General features: G+C 43.8%; 2 protein-coding genes across 5 annotated transcripts in view; both read right to left on the bottom strand.

The window, feature by feature from the left end:
* The window catches only part of LOC146307870 (disco-interacting protein 2 homolog C-like), a 71980-nt gene extending 70187 nt beyond the window's left edge, over nucleotides 1–1793 (bottom strand). For all 3 annotated transcript variants that reach the window (XM_084746924.1, XM_084746925.1, XM_084746926.1), the window contains exon 1: nucleotides 1379–1793. In XM_084746924.1, the coding sequence (XP_084603050.1) occupies nucleotides 1379–1457 (79 nt within the window). In that variant the 5' untranslated portion in view covers nucleotides 1458–1793. The remainder of the gene's footprint in view (nucleotides 1–1378) is intronic.
* Nucleotides 1794–4304: 2511 nt separating this feature from the next.
* On the bottom strand, nucleotides 4305–17244 carry LOC146307869 (uncharacterized). Of its 2 annotated transcripts, XM_084747481.1 has the most exons (15): nucleotides 13344–17244; nucleotides 11885–12026; nucleotides 11569–11709; nucleotides 11365–11413; nucleotides 10652–10788; nucleotides 10334–10437; nucleotides 10116–10226; nucleotides 9312–9584; nucleotides 8996–9075; nucleotides 8088–8297; nucleotides 7022–7091; nucleotides 6814–6939; nucleotides 6563–6624; nucleotides 6240–6306; nucleotides 4305–5434 (listed from the first exon to the last, which is right to left on the bottom strand). In XM_084747481.1, the coding sequence occupies exons 1-15, from the start codon at nucleotides 17124–17126 to the stop codon at nucleotides 5288–5290; spliced, it is 5502 nt and encodes a 1833-aa protein (XP_084603607.1). In that variant the 5' UTR covers nucleotides 17127–17244; the 3' UTR covers nucleotides 4305–5287. The 2 variants fall into 2 exon arrangements, 1 of the variants encoding a protein (XP_084603607.1); XR_014772728.1 differs by lacking the exons at nucleotides 4305–5434; nucleotides 6240–6306; nucleotides 6563–6624 and having other exon boundaries at nucleotides 6813–6939; nucleotides 7022–8297; nucleotides 11569–11697.
* Nucleotides 17245–18797: the final 1553 nt, after the last annotated feature.

Genomic DNA, 18797 nt, shown 5'->3' with positions numbered 1-18797 from the left:
GGAATGGAGATTTCAGCAAGTATTTCAATTTAGCATGTTTCCTTCATCTCTGATGACATATCATGGTCATTTAAAGATTTAATAGAGTAAATATATTACAAATTTCTCCTTTAAATTCAGGTCAAGGTGCTTAAATTAAACCTCTTTCTCTTGTCTCCTCTTTTATGAAAAAATAGGTCACTAACAATGATCAGTAACTACTGATATCGACTTACATGGATCATTTTATTGTGATTAATTTCTTAGCTATATCGCCCAGCCCGACTTCAGCCGCATGATATCTGATTTTTGCTGCAAAGCAAAGCAACACGATTAACCCTTATATTTCTGCAACGAATCCCTTTACACAAACCGCACTCGCACATGGAAATGGACATTTCAGGCAACAGGGTGGCTCACATCCAGCATGTAACTAGGCTTCCTCCCTCACAATGTAGGCCTTCCCGAGCCTGTATGAATAAAATATGCCATCCCCATTATATAAGGCAGAAAATGCCCTGTTCCTATCTGAGATGGGTTGTGTTGAAATAACAGCAGGGTGGATTGCTGTGATTGAGATTCAATGGCCCATAGAAAGAAGAGGAGAGTGAGAGTGTTTGTTGTATCTGTGTATGGAAAGAGAAGAGAGGAAGAGGAGGAGGAAGAGCAGGAGGAGGAGGGAAGGAGGGAGGGAGGGAGAGGAGAGGAGGGGAGGGGGTGAAAAATATTCCCAAGCATCCTCCTCATCCTCAGCTGCTCTGCAGGCCCAAAAACACAGAGGCAGGAGGCTGAGATCAGGGGCATCAGAAGCCAAACTGCCCCTCTGTGCTGCTGCTGCTGCTGCTGCTGCTCTGTCACGCAGCGTTGCATCGCAATGCTATTATTAAACCCGACCACACACACACACACACACACACACACACACACACACACACACACACACACACACAGGTAGGCTCGGCTGATTGTGTCAACATCTCAAGGTCAAACAACGGGTTGGTTTTCGGACCCAAATCGGGCGAACGGGCCGGTCGGGTGTGTTTTTTTACACCGCCGAGACAAAGAGCAGCGGCCGAATCCCGCAGTGTGTTCCCGCTCTGCCCTCATCCTCCCCCGGCTACAGAGAGCTGGCCAGGCCGGTCCCTGGCTGACAAACATCTGGATGGGAGGAGCGGGAGGGGACGAGAGGAGGAGGAGGAGGGGGCCGCAGGAATGAACGGTTAGATTCCGTTAGAAGGAAGGCTCCCGGTGTGGATGGGGATGATGATGATGATGATGGTGGTGATGAGATAACGGGATAACGAGGGAAAATAGGAGGAGGAGGAGGGAGAGGAGGAGGAGGAGGAGGAGGGGGAAGGAGGCTTGCGCTTTTTTCGCCCTGATTTTATGAATTCCTTACCCTCTGACAGCTCCAGCTCCAGCTCCGCCAGCCGGGCTCGGATCTCCAACGGTATCGGCGACGCCTCACGGTCCGCCATTCGGCTCGTACCGTAGAAAACACCTTCCCCGGTTCAACTGCCGCCGCCTCCGCCGCTGCTGCTGCTCCTGCTGCCTCCTCCTCCTTCGCTCGGAAAGGGAGAGCTTCTCCTCTCCTCGGCGGCCCCTCCTCGGCGGAGGCGCGTAAAGACTACGAGGCGTCGAGGGAGAACAAAGAGGATAAACGCGGGTCAGGTTTTAGCGGAGGCCCGCCATGGCGCCCGGCTCCTCGAATCGTTAAAGATCCCGGTTGGTCGGTGGACTCTCTGCGGTGGTTGTGGCGGTGCTAGTGATGATGATGATGAGGCTCGCGCAGCCCCACAGTCAGAGCCGTTTGCAGCTTCTTGCCGCTGGTGTCACGTGACTCTACGGAGGAGGGAGGAGGCGGTTCCGGTCATCACCGACAGGGGGCGCAGAGAGCAACCACACCTTCAGTACAGACGGTGGTTTGACTGCGTGTAGTGACACCTGAAGCACAAATCTGCTCTAACATACGACACTCTGGTTATAATGGAGGCCATGATCTGCTAATGTGATGAAAACAAAAAATACCACCAGCCATTACAAAGAGATTATATATGAAAATAATCTGTCATTATGCTGGGAACGTTCCTCCTTATTTCGAGATACTAACTCATTATTTTGTGATACTTATTTTGACACATTAAATCATTAACTGTCATTATAGTCAATATTTTATGATAATTATTAAGTCATTTTTGACTTACTAAATCATTATTTTGAGATACTACAGGAAATCATTATTTTGTGATACTTATTTTGACACACTGAGTCGTAGTTATCATCATTAATCATAAATTTGAGATACCAAGTAATTATTTTGTGCTAACTCATTATTTTTTAGATATTAACTCATTATTTTGAGAAACCAACTCATTATTTCAAAAAAGTTTTGTTTGTTTTTTTTCATCATGATAGCAGAAAATAGCTTTCAAAGTCTTCCATACTTACTGGAAATTTTCTGAAACTTTCAGCTCCAACTTGTGTCATCAGAATCTGACTGCCATTATTTCCTTAAATCTTCTTTTCATTTATTCTTTTCTCACCAACACCTTCTTATTTCACTTAAATACAACCTAATGGTGCAAAAGAAAATGTGAATCTCACTGGATAGTGAGGCCGATATGTCCTGATAAAAATGATTATAAATCTTCACATGGTTTCTGCTGGATGTGTAAACATGTGGATGCAGCCAGATAAATTCAGTCCGTTAACCCAGACAGAAAGTATAGTTTGTGACCCATTTTCACGTGTAAAAGAAACAGGCCTTTGAGACAATGCCGTGAGCTTCCTACATTTTGAGAGCAGCAGATTTATCTTCACTTTTCAAGCCAAACGCAGCTCCTCGCTCCTCTTCTATTTTACAGATTGCCTGTCTCCTCTGTTGCTCTGGCCATCGCCTTTTAATGTGGTCATTCTTTATTCAACATCTGCACAGAAAACTAAACCTCAACAGAATAATGGGATTAATATTAAAGGTCAAGCAGCCTTTAATTAAGTCCAGTATGACTGAACAAACCTAATGTGGCAGTGACACATAAGTGAGCACTGATTTGTCAGTATTTCATTAGTATTATTCATCACTTTCATTAGGCCTATAGCTGTCCAGGAATCAAATCATCCTCATTGTAAACAAGTGGTGGAGCCACATAATGGAGTTATGACTGTTATAATAATGTGACCCATCCGCCATCTGCTGGTTATAAGACAGAACCGCAGCTGTTCACATGCTTTTCTGTATGCAGCAGAAACTCACAGCTGAAAATGTTTTGTTGGAATATTAAAAGGTAATTTTGGTATTTTTCAACCTGGAACCTATTTTCCCATGTTTTTGCCACTGAAAGGCTCAGTTTGTTATTCTGAGTGTCTGATAACATCATGGAAATTATCTCTACAGAGAGAAAGCTTTTAGTTAAAGAGTAAGATCCTTTTTGTTCATCACTTCTGCCAAACCCACCAGACTCCATTTACAGAAACAATAATTTTATCATCATAAAACACACTTCATTCAAACTGGAAGAAATAAACTTTCAGTTCACAGTGTTAGATGTGAAGATGTTCTGACTCCCCACATCACTTCGTCTCTGATGTCCGACCTCCTTGTCACTCCTCTCCTGATATTTTCACATCGACTGCGGTGAATTAAGGGTTTGCTGTGATCAAACCAGAGCTGGTGATTGTCAGCACAGTGGAAAGACAAACCAAGATGGTTCTGATGAGTTTTATTTTGTTTCTGTTGAGTCTGAATTAGGAAAACAGCGATGATGTTAAAATGACTGGTTAGTTTGGTGAGAGAGATAGAACAGCTGTTTCTGGATCTCACTCTTGAACAAAAAGTTCAGTATAACCCTGTGTTAATGTGTGTGTGAAAAGGGGCTAAGTTAACTCCTAGCTCAGGACAAAGGAGAGGAATATGCAGTGTGAAAAGCTGTGTAGATACAAAAACATGGAGAAATAGGGTTCAGGCAGAAAAATACTTAAGTTACCCTTTAAGACTTTCACATATATATCTAAAGAAAAAAATAACTAAAGAAAAAAACGTACAGATGTATAATTGCAAAAAGAAAGTCAGCAGTAGTCGAATGAAGAAAAGCTTTGATTAATCAGCCTGATTAGTTTTGCATCAACACATAAAAACACATAAAGTGATATTTTTAACTTCAAAGGCACTTCTTTAATATTTGTTCAATAATATGTACATCTGTACAGACAGTAAGAAACGTGCCACAGCCATGCCTGCTCCTTCTCCATGACAACTGTTTTACATTTAAAATGTTGTATTTTCAACAGAAAGAGCTTTGGACTCAAGTTCTCAAATACACTTCAAGTTCTTTTTGCTGAAACAGTTCTTGTTTACGGACACTGAGAAACTACAACACACAGCCAGAACATGAAATGAGGCTCCCCGTGACCAGAACATTGGACCTTATGACACTGAGGTACATGAACTAAACTCTTCTCTTTACACAGGTGAGACTAAAGCTTCAACACACAAAAGCACTCCTGTCAAACTGAAATAAAATACGACATAAATTAAATTCTAAAATGAAATTAAAAAATCATGCAGAGATAATAAGGTATTGATATTCAGTGCTTTTCAAGGGAAAATAATCATTAATACAGACTGGACCTTAGTTCATTACAGGCTGGACGTCCCAAAAACGTCCAGACTGTAAATGGAAACTGAGTGACTGGTACCAACATTTAGAGAAAAATCATCATGTGAGCCCACAGCGGCCCTGTAGACTAAAGAATAACACAGATGCATGGAAAGAAAATCATGGCGGAACATCCTGTACAGAAAGAAACCATCAACAAACAACAAACAGCAGGAAAACAAGTGCCAGTGCCATCAGCAAAACAAGACAAAATCAAAATGGAGCCTGGCCCTCAATAAACTGATCTGTGCCACAAACCAAGAAATAAAACTAACGTAACGCAGATCAACATTTACACATTCTTTTCAGCTTCCTCACTAAAAACTGAAAGGTTGGCTTAAACATCCTGAGTGGTTAGTGACCCCAGACCCACACCGGCCCCTCCTGTCCTGAACCAGCCAGCGGTCAGACCCTCCTACCCAGGACTCACTTCAGTAAATATCAGCAGAATTTATATCAGGAGTTACATGTTAAGATCCAGAACAAACTGTAGTTCATTTAAAGGCTGCGTTTTTGTACTTCATTTAAAACTTCTACAGTAAATGTGCAGCTGGTTTGTGTTATTAGAACAGTACAATAATACATGTTCAGCTTATATGACACCCACAGGACAAAAAAAAGTTCCCAAGTGTCTTTTTCACCACCCAATGTGATCACCGTGGTAACAGAGCTGGTGCAGACGTCAGGCCCGGATAGTTTGGGATGTTCTCTGCCTCTGAAGAGGCGTGGTCAGCAGGTGGCGCCGGCTCACTGGTCAATGTTCTCTGGCAGATCTGGGCGTAGCTTAATTTCTTGGACACCTGGCCAATCAGAGCACAAGATGGCATCAGAGTCTCTCACCTCTACAGCTAACGTCAACATGCATCTGAGAAGAATTTCAGAAATTTTATTTATCTATTTAGCATCAATTATCTACAGCTCTGTGTGACAAAAAGCAACGGGGCACACGAATATAGAGCTCACAGGGTAACACAGGTGTCATTTCATAGTTTCCCTTTTGTTAAAGGGACAGTTCACAAAATCAAAATGAATATTTTCCCTCTTCCCTGTAGTACGATTTATCCATCCAGACAGTTTTGGTGTGAGTTGCAGAGTTTTGGCCGTAGAGATGTGGGTCTTTTCTCCAGTACAGTGAAACTAATCTAGATGTCACTCTGCTTGTAATGCTCAAAGCAAACGCCACAACAGAGATGTGTCTCTCCAGAAATCATGACCCAGGTACTCAAGATAAGCCTGTGAGATAGTTGCAGGCAGACGGTGAAGTAGGAGGCAGACTCAGAGGTAGTCCAGGTGAAAAAAAGGTTTTATTTATAGGAAAAAAACCTTAAGGAGAAATGAATTAAATCAACTGTTTGTCCCTTCTGGGCTACTGTAGGAACATGGCTGTGCATTGTGAACATAACAACCTCTGTGGAAGAGGACCTGCTCCCTCTGGAGATATTAGGTCTCATTCTCATGTAACAAAAACACAATGATTCTTATTTTCAGGTGATTAAACAAATGACGAATATCATATTCCATCTCTGCAATATTCTGCCAAAGTTGTTCCCAAATAAAAATAGGAGAAATAATTCAACACCATAAAATGGTTGAAACAAGTCTTACTGTGGGTTCCTGTGGAAGCTGAGCTGGTTTGACCTCACTGGTCGTCTCTGAACGTTCCTTCACATTCCTACAGAGAGAAAGAGAACAATCTCAGCGCACACAGCTCTGACCACAGCTGGCACCATGACAACTGGAAATCTGATAAAAGTCCACATATGAAATATTCTGAGAGCAAGGCCAGCAGAAGAAAAACAACTGGCTGCAGATCTAATCATGTTATCAATAAAATCAAACCATAAATTTGATGTAAAAAATCGAGAATGAAAGCAAACAGCTGATGCAGGAGTGAAGCATCACCCAGCTGCCGTCTCAGGGATACTTACTGCTGAGGCTCTTGTGACACTGTTTTCTCTGATGCACATGAGCTGCTGCTCTTAACTGGACTCTGATGAACAAAAGACACGTCAGTGCTGTGCATGTATGTGCGTGCATATGTGTGTGTGTGTGTGTGTGTGTGTGTTAAGCTTTTACACAGTCTGGGTTTTAAGTGTGAGAAGACACTCTGTTACCTTGTTGAGCATGAGACTCAGATGAACAGTGCGTGGGTGTGTGTGTCAGACAGAGGCTCGGTTACCTTGATGTTGCCATTAGGTGCAGGTACTGTTGCCATGGCAGTGTTTGTTGGAGGAAGAGGAGGGAAACTCGTCACCCCGAGCTCAGGAGGAGACGGCGGGCGAAGAGACGACTGACTCGGTGCGTTCTGCACAAACACACACAGTCAGTACAAAAAGAACAAACAGAGCAAACTGTACAAACACTAGTAACGCTCACTGGTTTCTTACAGGATTGTTTCCAGAAGTCTTGTCCCATGACCTCCCGTTCTCCCTCCTCCTCTGGCTGAAGTTTCCTCTCCTTCAGAGCAGAGACACAGCAGAGCGGTGATGTTACTGCAGCTCAGAGTGAAGGCTGGTTGATCTGTCTGATTGATGTGCTCTCTATGTGCACCTTTTTGGAGATGCATGTTTTTTCAACACATTTTGACATTTTGACTTTACAGTGCTTTGGAGTTAATGGAAAAGTTTGGATCACTGTTCAGCATCTTCTATCAACTGTACCAGAGAGTCTGTGACAGCCAATATTAGCTTAGATAACCTAAATACAATAGATAAATCATCAAATTCCCCAGTTGTCCCTTCTATTGACTTTATTGTTTTATTGTCTTTGCAGATTTCAACTTATTTTCTTGCTTATTTTATTTTCTACTGATTGCTTCGTTTCCAAGCTGAATCATGAATCATTTGATGCTGCTATGACCTCACTTCCTTCCTCTCAGAGGAGGTTTATTCCACACTTCGATTTCTCATCTGGCGTTAGATTTTTAATCTACTGAGCAGCTGCTTCCACACTTAACCTGTTGTCATGGTTTCAATGAACTTTGGTGATTTTGCCTGTTTGCTTTGGTCTGTTTGGGCTGGTGTGATTCTGGTCCAACCACAGATTTTGTTTTTAGCAGCATTCCGGTAAAAGATCATAGACTGTGTCGACCTGTTCATCATTATGATATGAGGTCGAATTGCTCTGAAGATCAGAATCAGTGGATTCTTCGTGAGCTCTTTCAGCGACACCAGAAAACAAAGTGCTGCACAACCTGCTGTCAGTCAGAATCTGATTTTCAGGATGACATCATCAAAACTGTCCATATGTCTACGTTTACATAAATTTGATTTGTTTGTGAAGCATCATGTCCACTCCATCCACAATATTATTCATCCTGATAGTGGAGGGATAATGACGTTACAGTCAGATATTTATTTGAGCAGGTATCACAACACGACCTGTGAACTACATGAACTGTATAAGTCATATGAGAACAAGAACCGAACAGTACTTGAGTTGATGTTCTGTTACCTTCCCCGATCAGAAGTGGGTAACACAGCTTGCTTATTGGGCTCCATCCGTCCACCTCGGCCCTGACGCCGCATGTTGCCGCGCAACCGCCCTCGACCCGACTTCGTTGGAGAAATGGGGCGCTCCACCGACGTTTGTTCAGAGGAGTGTGAGGTATCGTTCTGACTGGACTGACAACGGTCTCCATTGTTTGACCACCGTGAGCCTCTCCTGGAAGAATTACAAACATCATTACATATAGGATGAGAAAACCATCTTGACAGATAAAACATATTCTTCTTAATTCCTGCCTCTTCTGGAACCTCTTTCAACTTTCTGCTTTCCTGTTCTGTTTCTTCTACTCAGATCTGCTCTGTGCTCGGCTCGTTTATGCCGAAAAAAAAAGAAATTTGAAGACGGTCAAAAAATCTTACTGGAGGACCTGTAAAAGCAACATATACAGTCACATCTAAAGTTAGCTAATGTTAGCAAAACACTAGCTAACTAATCTACTTCAACTGATAGATAGTTAGTTAGCTAAGATATGAATGTGTATATATGTGTTGCTTTTGCAGGTCCCCCAGTAACATTTTTAACCAACTTCATAGATGCACTATGTGATTGGCTCATCTATAATCACTGACTAATTAGTTAACTTTTGTTTTTTTAGCATTAGCTAACTTAAAATGTGACTAAAAAGCCTTTTACAGGACCCTTACAACATCTTTTACCTCCAAAATTCTTGGTTTTCTTTTCAACATAGACGAGCCTTGCACATAACATACAGGACATAAGAAACAGGAAAGGAGAAAGTTGACTGAGGTTCTGCCAGGTACCAGGTGTGCTCAGCTGTTACTGGAGCACAGAGCAAAAAGAGGTGGGATTTAAGAAGTGTCAATTATTGAAACAAAAGACTGATAAGTAGCTACCTCTGCCTGTGTGGGTTGTAAGGTTTGAAGTTGGAAGCAGCTGAGACTCCATTCATGAAGTCATTCATCAGTGTTGGATGCTGCCATAAAAACACAACAGCAGCTAAATCACACAGCTCAGAACACAACAAGATCAGACACAGAGCTGCTGTTCACATATTCAATGAGCCACAAGTAACAACAGTGTCACATCATCTAAGACTGAGAAGAACGAGTCTTACTCTGTCTGATGTTAATATGATAATAAAGTAATTATAATGATGATGTCTTCTTGGCACAACTTCCTGTCATATAATTTCAACATAAAAGCACTCACTTCACCACATTCTGCGTATCCTGTCGCAGCTGGACCCCACACCTCATTGGTGAAATCATACAGCTGCTGTGCTGGCATGTGGGTGGGGCAGGGCTGCTGGTAGGTGCTTGAGGGGTAGTAGGAGCCATAATGATTGGTGCACTGGTCCAGCTGGGAGGGTCTGAAGCCATTTTTCGGAGCATAGGAAGCAACTGCCATGGTTTTGGCCTTTATCCTCACCATGATCGGCTTTCCCTTAAACACCCGAACCTCTTCTCTCAGGTACCTGTAGGCCTGATGACGATGTGCACAGAGACAGAGACTCGTGATTGTCTGAATTATTTTGTTTTCAAATCATACAAACTACACAGTGTGCCTCCTGTTTAATGTGTTTCTTAATCTGTTAAATTCAGGTGTGTAGTGTCTGCATGGAGGTCATGGTTTTGGTCAGTAACCTGGATGTGAGGCCATGCTGAAGACACTGAGAAGTAAATAACTGTATGTATTCAATTCACAAACGTGTTCAAACATGCTAGAATTTAGAGAGAAGGACTTGCTCGGCAGGTAAGGACTGCCCTCTATTTCCTATCCCAACACAGTTCACAGAACCCACACACAGCTGAAGACCTTAAATGTTACACAGGTTTGATGGTGTGTGAGGATGGTCAAAGATTCTCAATATCAGCATCATCAAGGACATGTGAACTTCTATTTCCAACATGTACAACATGAAACTGTGAACATTAAGGCACATCTGAAGCAAATGAATAATGAGAGTAGCAGGATGGATCCCGGTAACTGTTTTGTTACGTTGCTGTATTTTACCTGCTGTGCATCTGTTTCCGATTTGAAAGTGATGAACCAGTGGTCATTGTTCACAAACTCACAGCTCAGGAACTTGGGCAGATTGTCTCCATGAAAGAGAGCCTCCACCTCCTGCACAACAACAGTGATGTTAAAACACAATGAAACTCTTAAAAGAGGAGAGGAGAGGAGAGGAGAGGAGAGGAGAGGAGAGGAGAGGAGAGGAGGTGGGTTCTTGCCTCCTGGGGTGTGCTGTCGGGGATTTCGCGCAGGATGACGACACATCGACTCTGACTGGGCCGGACCTTCTGTCCACATGGAGCCACCTGGACCAGCGGCAGGGCTGTCAGCCAATGAGAGAAGAGAACGTCTCAGGACAACAATAAGCCACATCTGTCTCTTTCTCATTAACAGTCCAACAAAAAATAATTTACAAATACAACCTCCAGACTGATCCTGGTTCCAGATCAGTGTAGACGGTTGTGTAGACAAACTACACACACCAGATTACCAACATATAGCTGGTGGTTAAATTTTCACCCTGAATAAATACTGACATTTCAAAATGTCGGAGATGAGGTCCAGGTCTGTGCTGATATTCTTGATCTTGTCGAGGCTGGCCAGAGTTTGGATGGGAACATACTGGTCGCTGTCCATCTGAGAGTTAAGGTACAGGTCGTTGCCGAGGTGCTCCCTGTGGAGGGACAGAGGAAAAGAAATGCTATCAAAGAAGGTTTGGAGACGTTACCAAAAGTATCTTCATGCTGCATATGATGGACGAAACAGCTGACCTTCCTTAAGCCCCACCCCTTTGTGATCTGTGTTCCAATAACAGTTGAGCAAGTTTAACTAGTTGGCTAACGACTGACTAGCTAGTCAGCTAGATTTCTATAACATGTTTTACTCATCTTCACAGTTTGGTTTTCTCTTAAACATAGAGGAGACTAGCACACAGCATATGTAAGTACTATAAACAGAAAAAGGAGAAAGTTGTAGCTCTAAAAGGGGTGGGACTTTTGTAGGGTGAATTTATTATTACTGATTTCCTGACAAGACAAGAATAATGACTGACAGAGGCGGCAGCTAGAATACCAAACATAGCACCAAACTCAATTTGTTATTTGCACTGTTTTATCAGAGCAGTGGCATTCCTTTTTATATTTTGTTTTTATGCTTAGACATGAATAACTACAGTCTGTGACCATCTAACTATCTGATGACATGACTTCTCCAAGAGCAGCAAGAGAAACAGTGTGTTGTGAGGTGATACCTGGTCAGACAGGACTCCAAAACTGTCCTCAGCTGTTGTCTCATCTCATCTGAAATCAGAAGAAGTCGTTATCAAATCAGAGCAGACAAAACAAAAAACTAACTAACTAACTAAAAATCCTCAGTCCTTTTATAGTCGTGGAAAATGAACAAAGTTAATATACACTGCAAATGGTGAGGATAAACAGCTTAACTGGACTGGTACCTGTGACAGGTGGGTCAGTGGACTCTCTTTTAACTACAGGGGCTTCAGCAGTCAGCGTCTGGTACTCTAGAGTGCTGGGATCTGCCTCCCCCACAGCTTCAGTCAGGCCCATGTTCTCCACCTGGAACTCTGACATGTATCCTAAAAGTCAGCCACAGAATTTTACCAGCACATCAGCATCATAACATACATGCAGATGATAACAATCATTCAGCAACACTGCTTTAGTCTTGTTCAAAATTACAAACTCTTCATCATAAAACACACCCTGGAATGGAGAGAACATATTATTTGATGAAAGATAACTCCAGGCTACCTTCTTGATTGGTCAGATTGTTGGGAAACTGCACCCATGACTCCTGAGACTGCAGGTAGGTGGAGCCCGGAACGTCCAGGTTCAAGTTAGGATTGGTCCATACCTCAGCATCAGGGTTAAGGCTTTGGGCAGCAAGAGGTTCCTGAAACAAAAAGACACAGCGTGCACAATATTAATCTAATATGAAAAGTTAAGTCAGATGTTTTACAAACATGAACATCAGAATAGGGCACAGCAATATATCAATATTCTATCAATATCATGATGTGAGACTAGTTATAGTTCGAGATTTGGATACTGTTATATTCTAATATGGCATACGTCTTAATTTACCAGACTGCTCTACCTGTTCTATTATTTGATTAAACCATTTATAATTATTCATCAAAAATCTCGTTGTGTTTATACTTCATGAAAGCACCAACAGTCATCCCTACAAATTAGACTTAATATCAATATCAAGGTATTTGGTCAAAAATATTGTGATAGTTGATTTTATCTATATCAATCAGCCATATAGCAGAGTTATTTTGAAAGAATGAATATGAACGTTAACAAACGATAAGACAGCAAACAGTAGCATGTGTTTCCAGATGTTTCACATCAAGAACAGAAAATGTTCTGCAGTAGCTCTCTTTAAACCTGATTCTATCTAAACTCTATTGCTCGATTGTGTAAATGAGAGTATTGAATAAAATCCACAGGACTGGATTCTATTTAATCTCTCTGAATGCTGAAACAGTAATGTGGAAGAAAATATCTTCTTGCTTAAATTTGTTTTTACTCTTTAAGTAGAATGGATTTACTCTCAGATGTAATCACATCACGGCTACCACTTCATCCCCCTATTTAAATTTTATCTGTTTATTGGAAAGTATTTTTTTATTTCTTCACCTTGTTATCAAGGCTGTTATTTTAAGAACTCTGTGTATCCACAGTATTAATGTTTTTTTTCTTTTCTTATCCCATTCTTACAAATCTGTGACTGAATCAAGTACATCTGTGTGAACAATCAGCATTTGTTATGTAACATCCTCATAACAAGGAGTATTTAAAACTCTGACAGCCTCCATTCCAGCAGAGGATGATCAGTGTTGAACTTTAGTCTGTAAAGAATGCATCAATAACCAAACCACCTGCTGAGACCCTCCTGACCTCAAACCAAGTTTTTCTTTCCCTGACAAAATGTTTTTTGTTTGAGAATAAGATATCAAACAGAATACTTCCACTGAACACAGGTTGGGTATCGAGCCATTAGCTCGTGGCTACCTCAAACATGTTATAATGCAGAGTTAAACTGTTTAAAGCAATCATTCCTAGACCAAAGAGTGGGTCACAGGAGACCCACCTTTTGGTCTGGAGGAGGAAGCCCCGTACCATAATTTTATCATTTTTGCACCAGCATCAGAAAAAGCCCAAAAGTACCCTTCCCCAAACCCAACTGTCAATGATCACTTACAGGCTGAGTGCAATCAGTGTGCCAGTCCCACACACAGGGTCCCTGAGGCATCACAGTGCTGTAGGGGTAAGCCCCCAGCAGGGCCATAGAGGGCTGGAGCTCTGACACCAAGGCCGGGATCTGCTCCGCGTCGGCGCCTGTCTTGCTCTCGCCCTGGCTGGGCTTGGCCTCAGACGCGCCCTGGGCCCACCCCCCGCAGCTGTCCTCCAGACCCAGCTTGATCCAGGGGTGGGGATAGAGGCGACAGACGGAGGAGTCGGCGTCCTCTCCCAGCAGCTCGGACACCATCTCCCTCATCCCTCCTTCCCTCTCTCCCTCCTCAGCGGTCGGTGGCGGCTCCTGACCCAGGAAGTGAATCTCATATGACGGAGTTGAGGCATAAACGTCAATCTGACCTGGGTCAACAGGGATCATGGTGGGGTCCACCAAAGCATTGTCATCCAGACAGCCTAAGTCAGTAGGAATCACATCACAGGAATCACAGGTGCTGGTGTCAGCGTGGACCTTGACACTTTGGGACGGCATCTCAGTGGCTGAAATAGTTTCCAAAGGAAAATCACTGTCAAGTGTAGGATGCTCCTCCTGTGACATGTGCACCTTCACATCATTCACTTCCTCTGAGTGAAGTCCATTTGATGAATCTCCAGGGTGAAGTAAACAGTCAGCTGTGTCATGCTGCATGCTGATATCAGAGGAAACACTGGAGGTTAATAATTCTGGGAGTTCAGAGGCTGTTTCCATAGTGTGGGGGTGCTCTTCTACTCTATCTGCAGATTCAGACTTGATTGACGTATCGAGGGGCAGATCAGTCTCCTGTGCAGGTGTTGCCTGCTCTTCTTCCTCACACATAGGCATGAATACTTTCTCTGATGGATTAACTGTCAGTCTGCATCCACTTTCAGCAGTTTCAGTCTCTGGACAGAAACTATGCTCACATTCCTCAGAGAATGTGAACAGAGTCAAGGAGGAGGGAGGCAGAGTGGAGGGAGTAACAGAAAGCTCACTTTCAGGATGAAGATGCTGTGTGAGAGGACTTGATTCTTCAAGGCTGTTCTTCTGACCCTCAGGGCCATGGAGAGTGATGGTTGTGTTAACAGCTGTACAGTCATCACAGCGCTCTGACAACAGGTTGCATTTGTCTTCACTCGTCTGTAGTTGAGAGAGGTTTCCAGCTGTTTCAGGTGAATCAACTATAACATCACCTTCCTCCACATGTCCGCTGTTCTGACAAACTTTTTTGTCTTCCTGTCTGTCATCTCCGCCCAAGAGGACATCCTGACAAAGCTCATCTGATTCTGAGTCATTTTTAAGAGAGCTGTCCAGCTGTTTGCCCTCAAACTGCTCAGGTTCAGTGAATAAAGGTTCATCATCTTGACTGTGAGGCTTTATGCTGCTCAATTCAAATGTGGGATCATTTGAATTAACGTCTAACTTGTCAGATGTGATGAAGTCACAGTGGTCAGACGTGGTTTTCACATCTGAGAGCGGTGTCAGATTTGTGTGACAGGAGAGGGCAGTCAGCTCAATAGGCAGTGATAACACAGGTGAGATGGTGGAGAATGAGGACACCTCAGTAAGAGTCGTATCTACCGTGCCAACATCACCCTCGTCACTGTGGCCTCTACAGACACTCACAGGGATAGCCTCACTCTGCAGGGAGGATTTATCCATCTCAATGTGATCTCCAGACAGAGGCAACATTACCTCCCCCTTGTGCAGCGGTGTGAGGTTGAGGTCATGGCTCTGACTCAAAGCATCCAGCTGAGGAGTTTCAGTTGCTGGTTGTGGAGTTTGGACGTGCTGCAGATGATTGTCCAGAGGGTTTAAGTCAGAATCCACACTCTGATCCTGGAATTCCACCACTGTTTGCTCTGTGGCACTGAAGAGTCCCTCTGCTGCTCTGTGGTCCCCTGAGTGCACACACTCCTCTGTAACTATCATCTCCTCTGACCTCGTCACTGTCTCACCCTCCACACATGCACTTCCATCTGTGTGTGATGTTGTCAACATGTCGTTCCTGGACTCATTGGTGTCCTGTGCAGCTGTCTGGCAAGTCAGATCTTCAGAGTGGGGGCTGTCCTGTGTGGACGGCTGAGGGTCCTCGCTGTTAATTTGATTGCTGGACGGGGGCAGCAGGTCACACTGAGGTTCAACCAGCTGTGGAGACACAGAAGGACGAGGTATGGTGGTCTGCTCTGCTGAGAGTGTCTGTGACACGATGCTGGAAGCCGGCTCCTCATCACGTGACTGGCTGCTGGTCATTTTAGAGTCAGTGATACACACCTGAGGTTCCTCGCCGTTTATTTGACAGCTGGACGGTGGCAGTGGGTCACAGGGAGGGTCGACCACCTGTGGAGGTACGGTGGTCTGCTCTGATGGGACAATGGAAGTCTCCTCTGGAGTATGTGGTTGTGCTGGAGCTGGTTCCTTACCACATGATGGGCTGCTGGTCATTTTAGAGTCAGTGATACACACCTGAGGTTCCTCGCCGTTTATTTGACAGCTGGACGGTGGCAGTGGGTCACAGGGAGGGTCGACCACTTGTGGAGGTACAGTGGTCCAGTCTGACGGGACGGTACAGGACTGTTCTGCAGTGGGAGCTGGTTCCTTATCACACGATGGGCTGCTGGTCATTTTAGAGTCAGTGATACACATCTGAGGATCCTCGCCGTTTATTTGACAGCTGGACGGTGGCAGTGGGACACAGGGAGGGTCAACCACCTGTGGAGGTACGGTGGTCTGCTCTGATGGGACAATGGAAGTCTCCTCTGGAGTATGTGGTTCTGCTGGAGCTGGTTCCTCATCACGTGACTGGCTGCTAGTCATTTTAGATCCAGTGACACACTCCTGGTCACATACTGTGGATGCCTCTGCGTGTGATTGGCTGTTTGCAGGAGACTCCACTATGCAGGGCAGAACAGCTGTTTCTGCTTCAGCTGCGTGCGGTGACTGTGTTGCTCCAGCTGTTTGGGATTGGCCGTGTACATGGTCATGTTCAAGGTCATCAGCGTCAATGGAACATATGCTGTAGAAGCTCCGGGTCCTCGTTTCGAAACCTTGACCCAGGGTTGTTGTGACCACACAGACCTCCTCACCTTCCTCATCCTTGTGCTCAGCTTTGGGGGAATCCCGCTGCGTCTCCTGACACATGCTGACCAGTGGCGGCGGCGGCAGCGGCTGGTCATCTGACACTTCACTCACTGTGACGTCGCCCAGGCCATTATGAGGGGATAACCTGGCGGGAGTTGACCAACAGTTTGATGGTTCCTGTCCATCTGGGAGTTGACTGAACCATGAAGCCCTGAGTGTGGCATTCTCTAAAATCTTCTGTCTGACTGGACAGTGTGTGAGCACCTCCATATAGGGAGCCGGTGCACAGCTGGGCTTGGCAGTGTGTGTCCCTCCTGCCTCTGCGTCCGTGTTTGTATGTATGTTTGTGCTGGTTGTGATAATAATAGCCTCCTTCTCCTCGTGAGTGCTGGCTGGTTTAAGATCCCTCTCACTCTGCGTGGTGCTGTCCCCCTTGACCACGGCTACCTCCGTCCAAACTTTGTTGTCCACTTCCTCATTTCTTTCCTCATCTTCCGGAGGCTTGCTCTGGGCCACTCCATCTGCCACAGACATCTCCTCTTCGTCCAGGCACACATGCTGGGCCACAGCGGCAGCATGTTGCCTGACCCGCTCCGTCACCTCGTTCAGCCCATCGTTCAGCGGGGGCTGTAACAGACCGCTCCTCTCAGTCTGCAGGCCGGGGTTGAGCTCCTTACTAAAGCAGCACCCCATCTTCTCCGGCCTAGAGTGGGAATAAAACACAAGACTGCTATGGCCAGACACGCTGAGAGCCTACACAACACGAGACAAATTCATGAGCAGCTCCTCACGATGGCTCAGCCACATGTAGAAAGAGAAAAGACCCTCTACTCCCCCCTGCTTCGCCCCCTCAATTCCCCTTCCCTCCCCCTCTTTCCCCTCCCCTGCCCAGAATAGCAAATGTGAAGGAGCTCACATGTTCCTGCCACTCAACAGAGGACTACACACCACTTCATATGTGTGTGTGTGTGTGTGTGTGTGTGTGTGTGTGTGTGTGTGTGTGTGTGTGTGTGTGTGTGTGTGTGTGTGTGTGAATGTATGTGGGAGCCCTAGTTAGGCTACAGTTTGAGAGGGGTCAGCACATGGTCCAGCAGCCACCAATCACAGAGCAGCACTGCAGCAGCGTCCACTCCTCCCTCTCCCTCCCTGAAACTCCTCCCTCCTCTCATCCTACCATTCATCTCCCCTCTGCCCTCCCACTGATACATTTAACTTTAACTTGCACCGGTTTACCTCACTGCTTTATCAGGGTTCCCACTATTGTCTAAAGATCATTTCACAGGACTTTGCCAGGACATTTTCAGTGCTGGTCTAACTGGTTTGACAGACTGGGATTGTACCAGACACTAACATGTTCCATTCTGTGGTCTGATTTAAACTCAAACTTGCCCCATCATCCTAACTTATGGGAACATTTCAGTATACAGGCATAAACTTTCCATGTTTTAATGTCACTACTTTCACGTCTATCTCCTCTACTTTTGCCATTTATTGCCTTTTTTAATGTTATTTTATTCTTAATTTTTTTTATAGTATTGTCATTGTATTTCATTTTGTTTCCTCTGTAAAACCATTTATGCTCTCTGATTAACTAGTATATGTAAATAAAATTTATTAACATTATGATGAATTTATAACCTAAATGTATTTTTTATTATGAATTATACTGCCTGAACACCAATAAAACAACTAGTATCCAACAACTTTACATCATTAACTGCCACTAGTTAATGAGTGATGATATTTTTAAAGCAAACTCAAGACCTACCGTTTTAGTTTGGCCATTAATTGAAATTAACTTATTTAGTTACCTATTCATTTATTTAGTTATTGTCTATTAATTTTTACATTTTAGTCCATTTTACTAGTTGATATATCATTTTATTCTATTTGTTATTGTCAACTTATTTTTTCGTTTAATTTTCTGGATTGTTTTTTATCACTTTACTTTTTATTTTTGGTTTAAATCATTTCAGTAAATATCCTCTCTTTTAGTATTCTACTATTTTATCTTGCACTAACTTTTCATTTGCTTTGTATCTATGGTTTAGAATCTTTTTTTATTTAGAATCGATTTTGATTTATTTACCATATATTTTGAGTTTTCATCCTGCCTCTGGTGTTTCCTCACTTCCAACAGCGCTTCTCTTTGATCAGTTTATGGCCTCTTTACTAGGAATAATAAGTCTTAAAAGGGGTGGTTCACCCAAAAATGAAAATTCAGTCATTATCTACTCACCCTCAATTGAGGGTCGGGTTTATTTTTTTAGTCCATAAAACACTGAAGGAGTTTCACAGGAAAACAGTGTTGCAGCATCTCCCACACAATGATCGGTTTTCAAAAGTAAAAACAACTGGAAAAAT

The sequence above is a fragment of the Lutjanus erythropterus genome, chromosome 21 (assembly GCF_056507025.1).
Source record: "Lutjanus erythropterus isolate fLutEry1 chromosome 21, fLutEry1.hap2, whole genome shotgun sequence".
Classification (NCBI taxonomy): Eukaryota; Metazoa; Chordata; class Actinopteri; order Lutjaniformes; family Lutjanidae; genus Lutjanus; species Lutjanus erythropterus.
This window is presented reverse-complemented; position numbering and strand designations above follow the sequence as displayed.

What these genes read in the sequence shown, in the direction of transcription:
- LOC146307869 (XM_084747481.1), bottom strand. Translation starts at nt 17,126, where the DNA reads ATGGGGTGCTGCTTTAGTAAGGAGCTCAACCCCGGCCTGCAGACTGAG. An exon ending in AGACTTCTGGAAACAATCCT is followed by an intron (nt 6,940 to 7,021) that starts GTAAGAAACCAG and finishes GTGTTTGTGCAG; the next exon opens with AACGCACCGAGTCAGTCGTC. An exon ending in CACCTAATGGCAACATCAAG is followed by an intron (nt 6,625 to 6,813) that starts GTAACCGAGCCT and finishes TTTGTTCATCAG; the next exon opens with AGTCCAGTTAAGAGCAGCAG.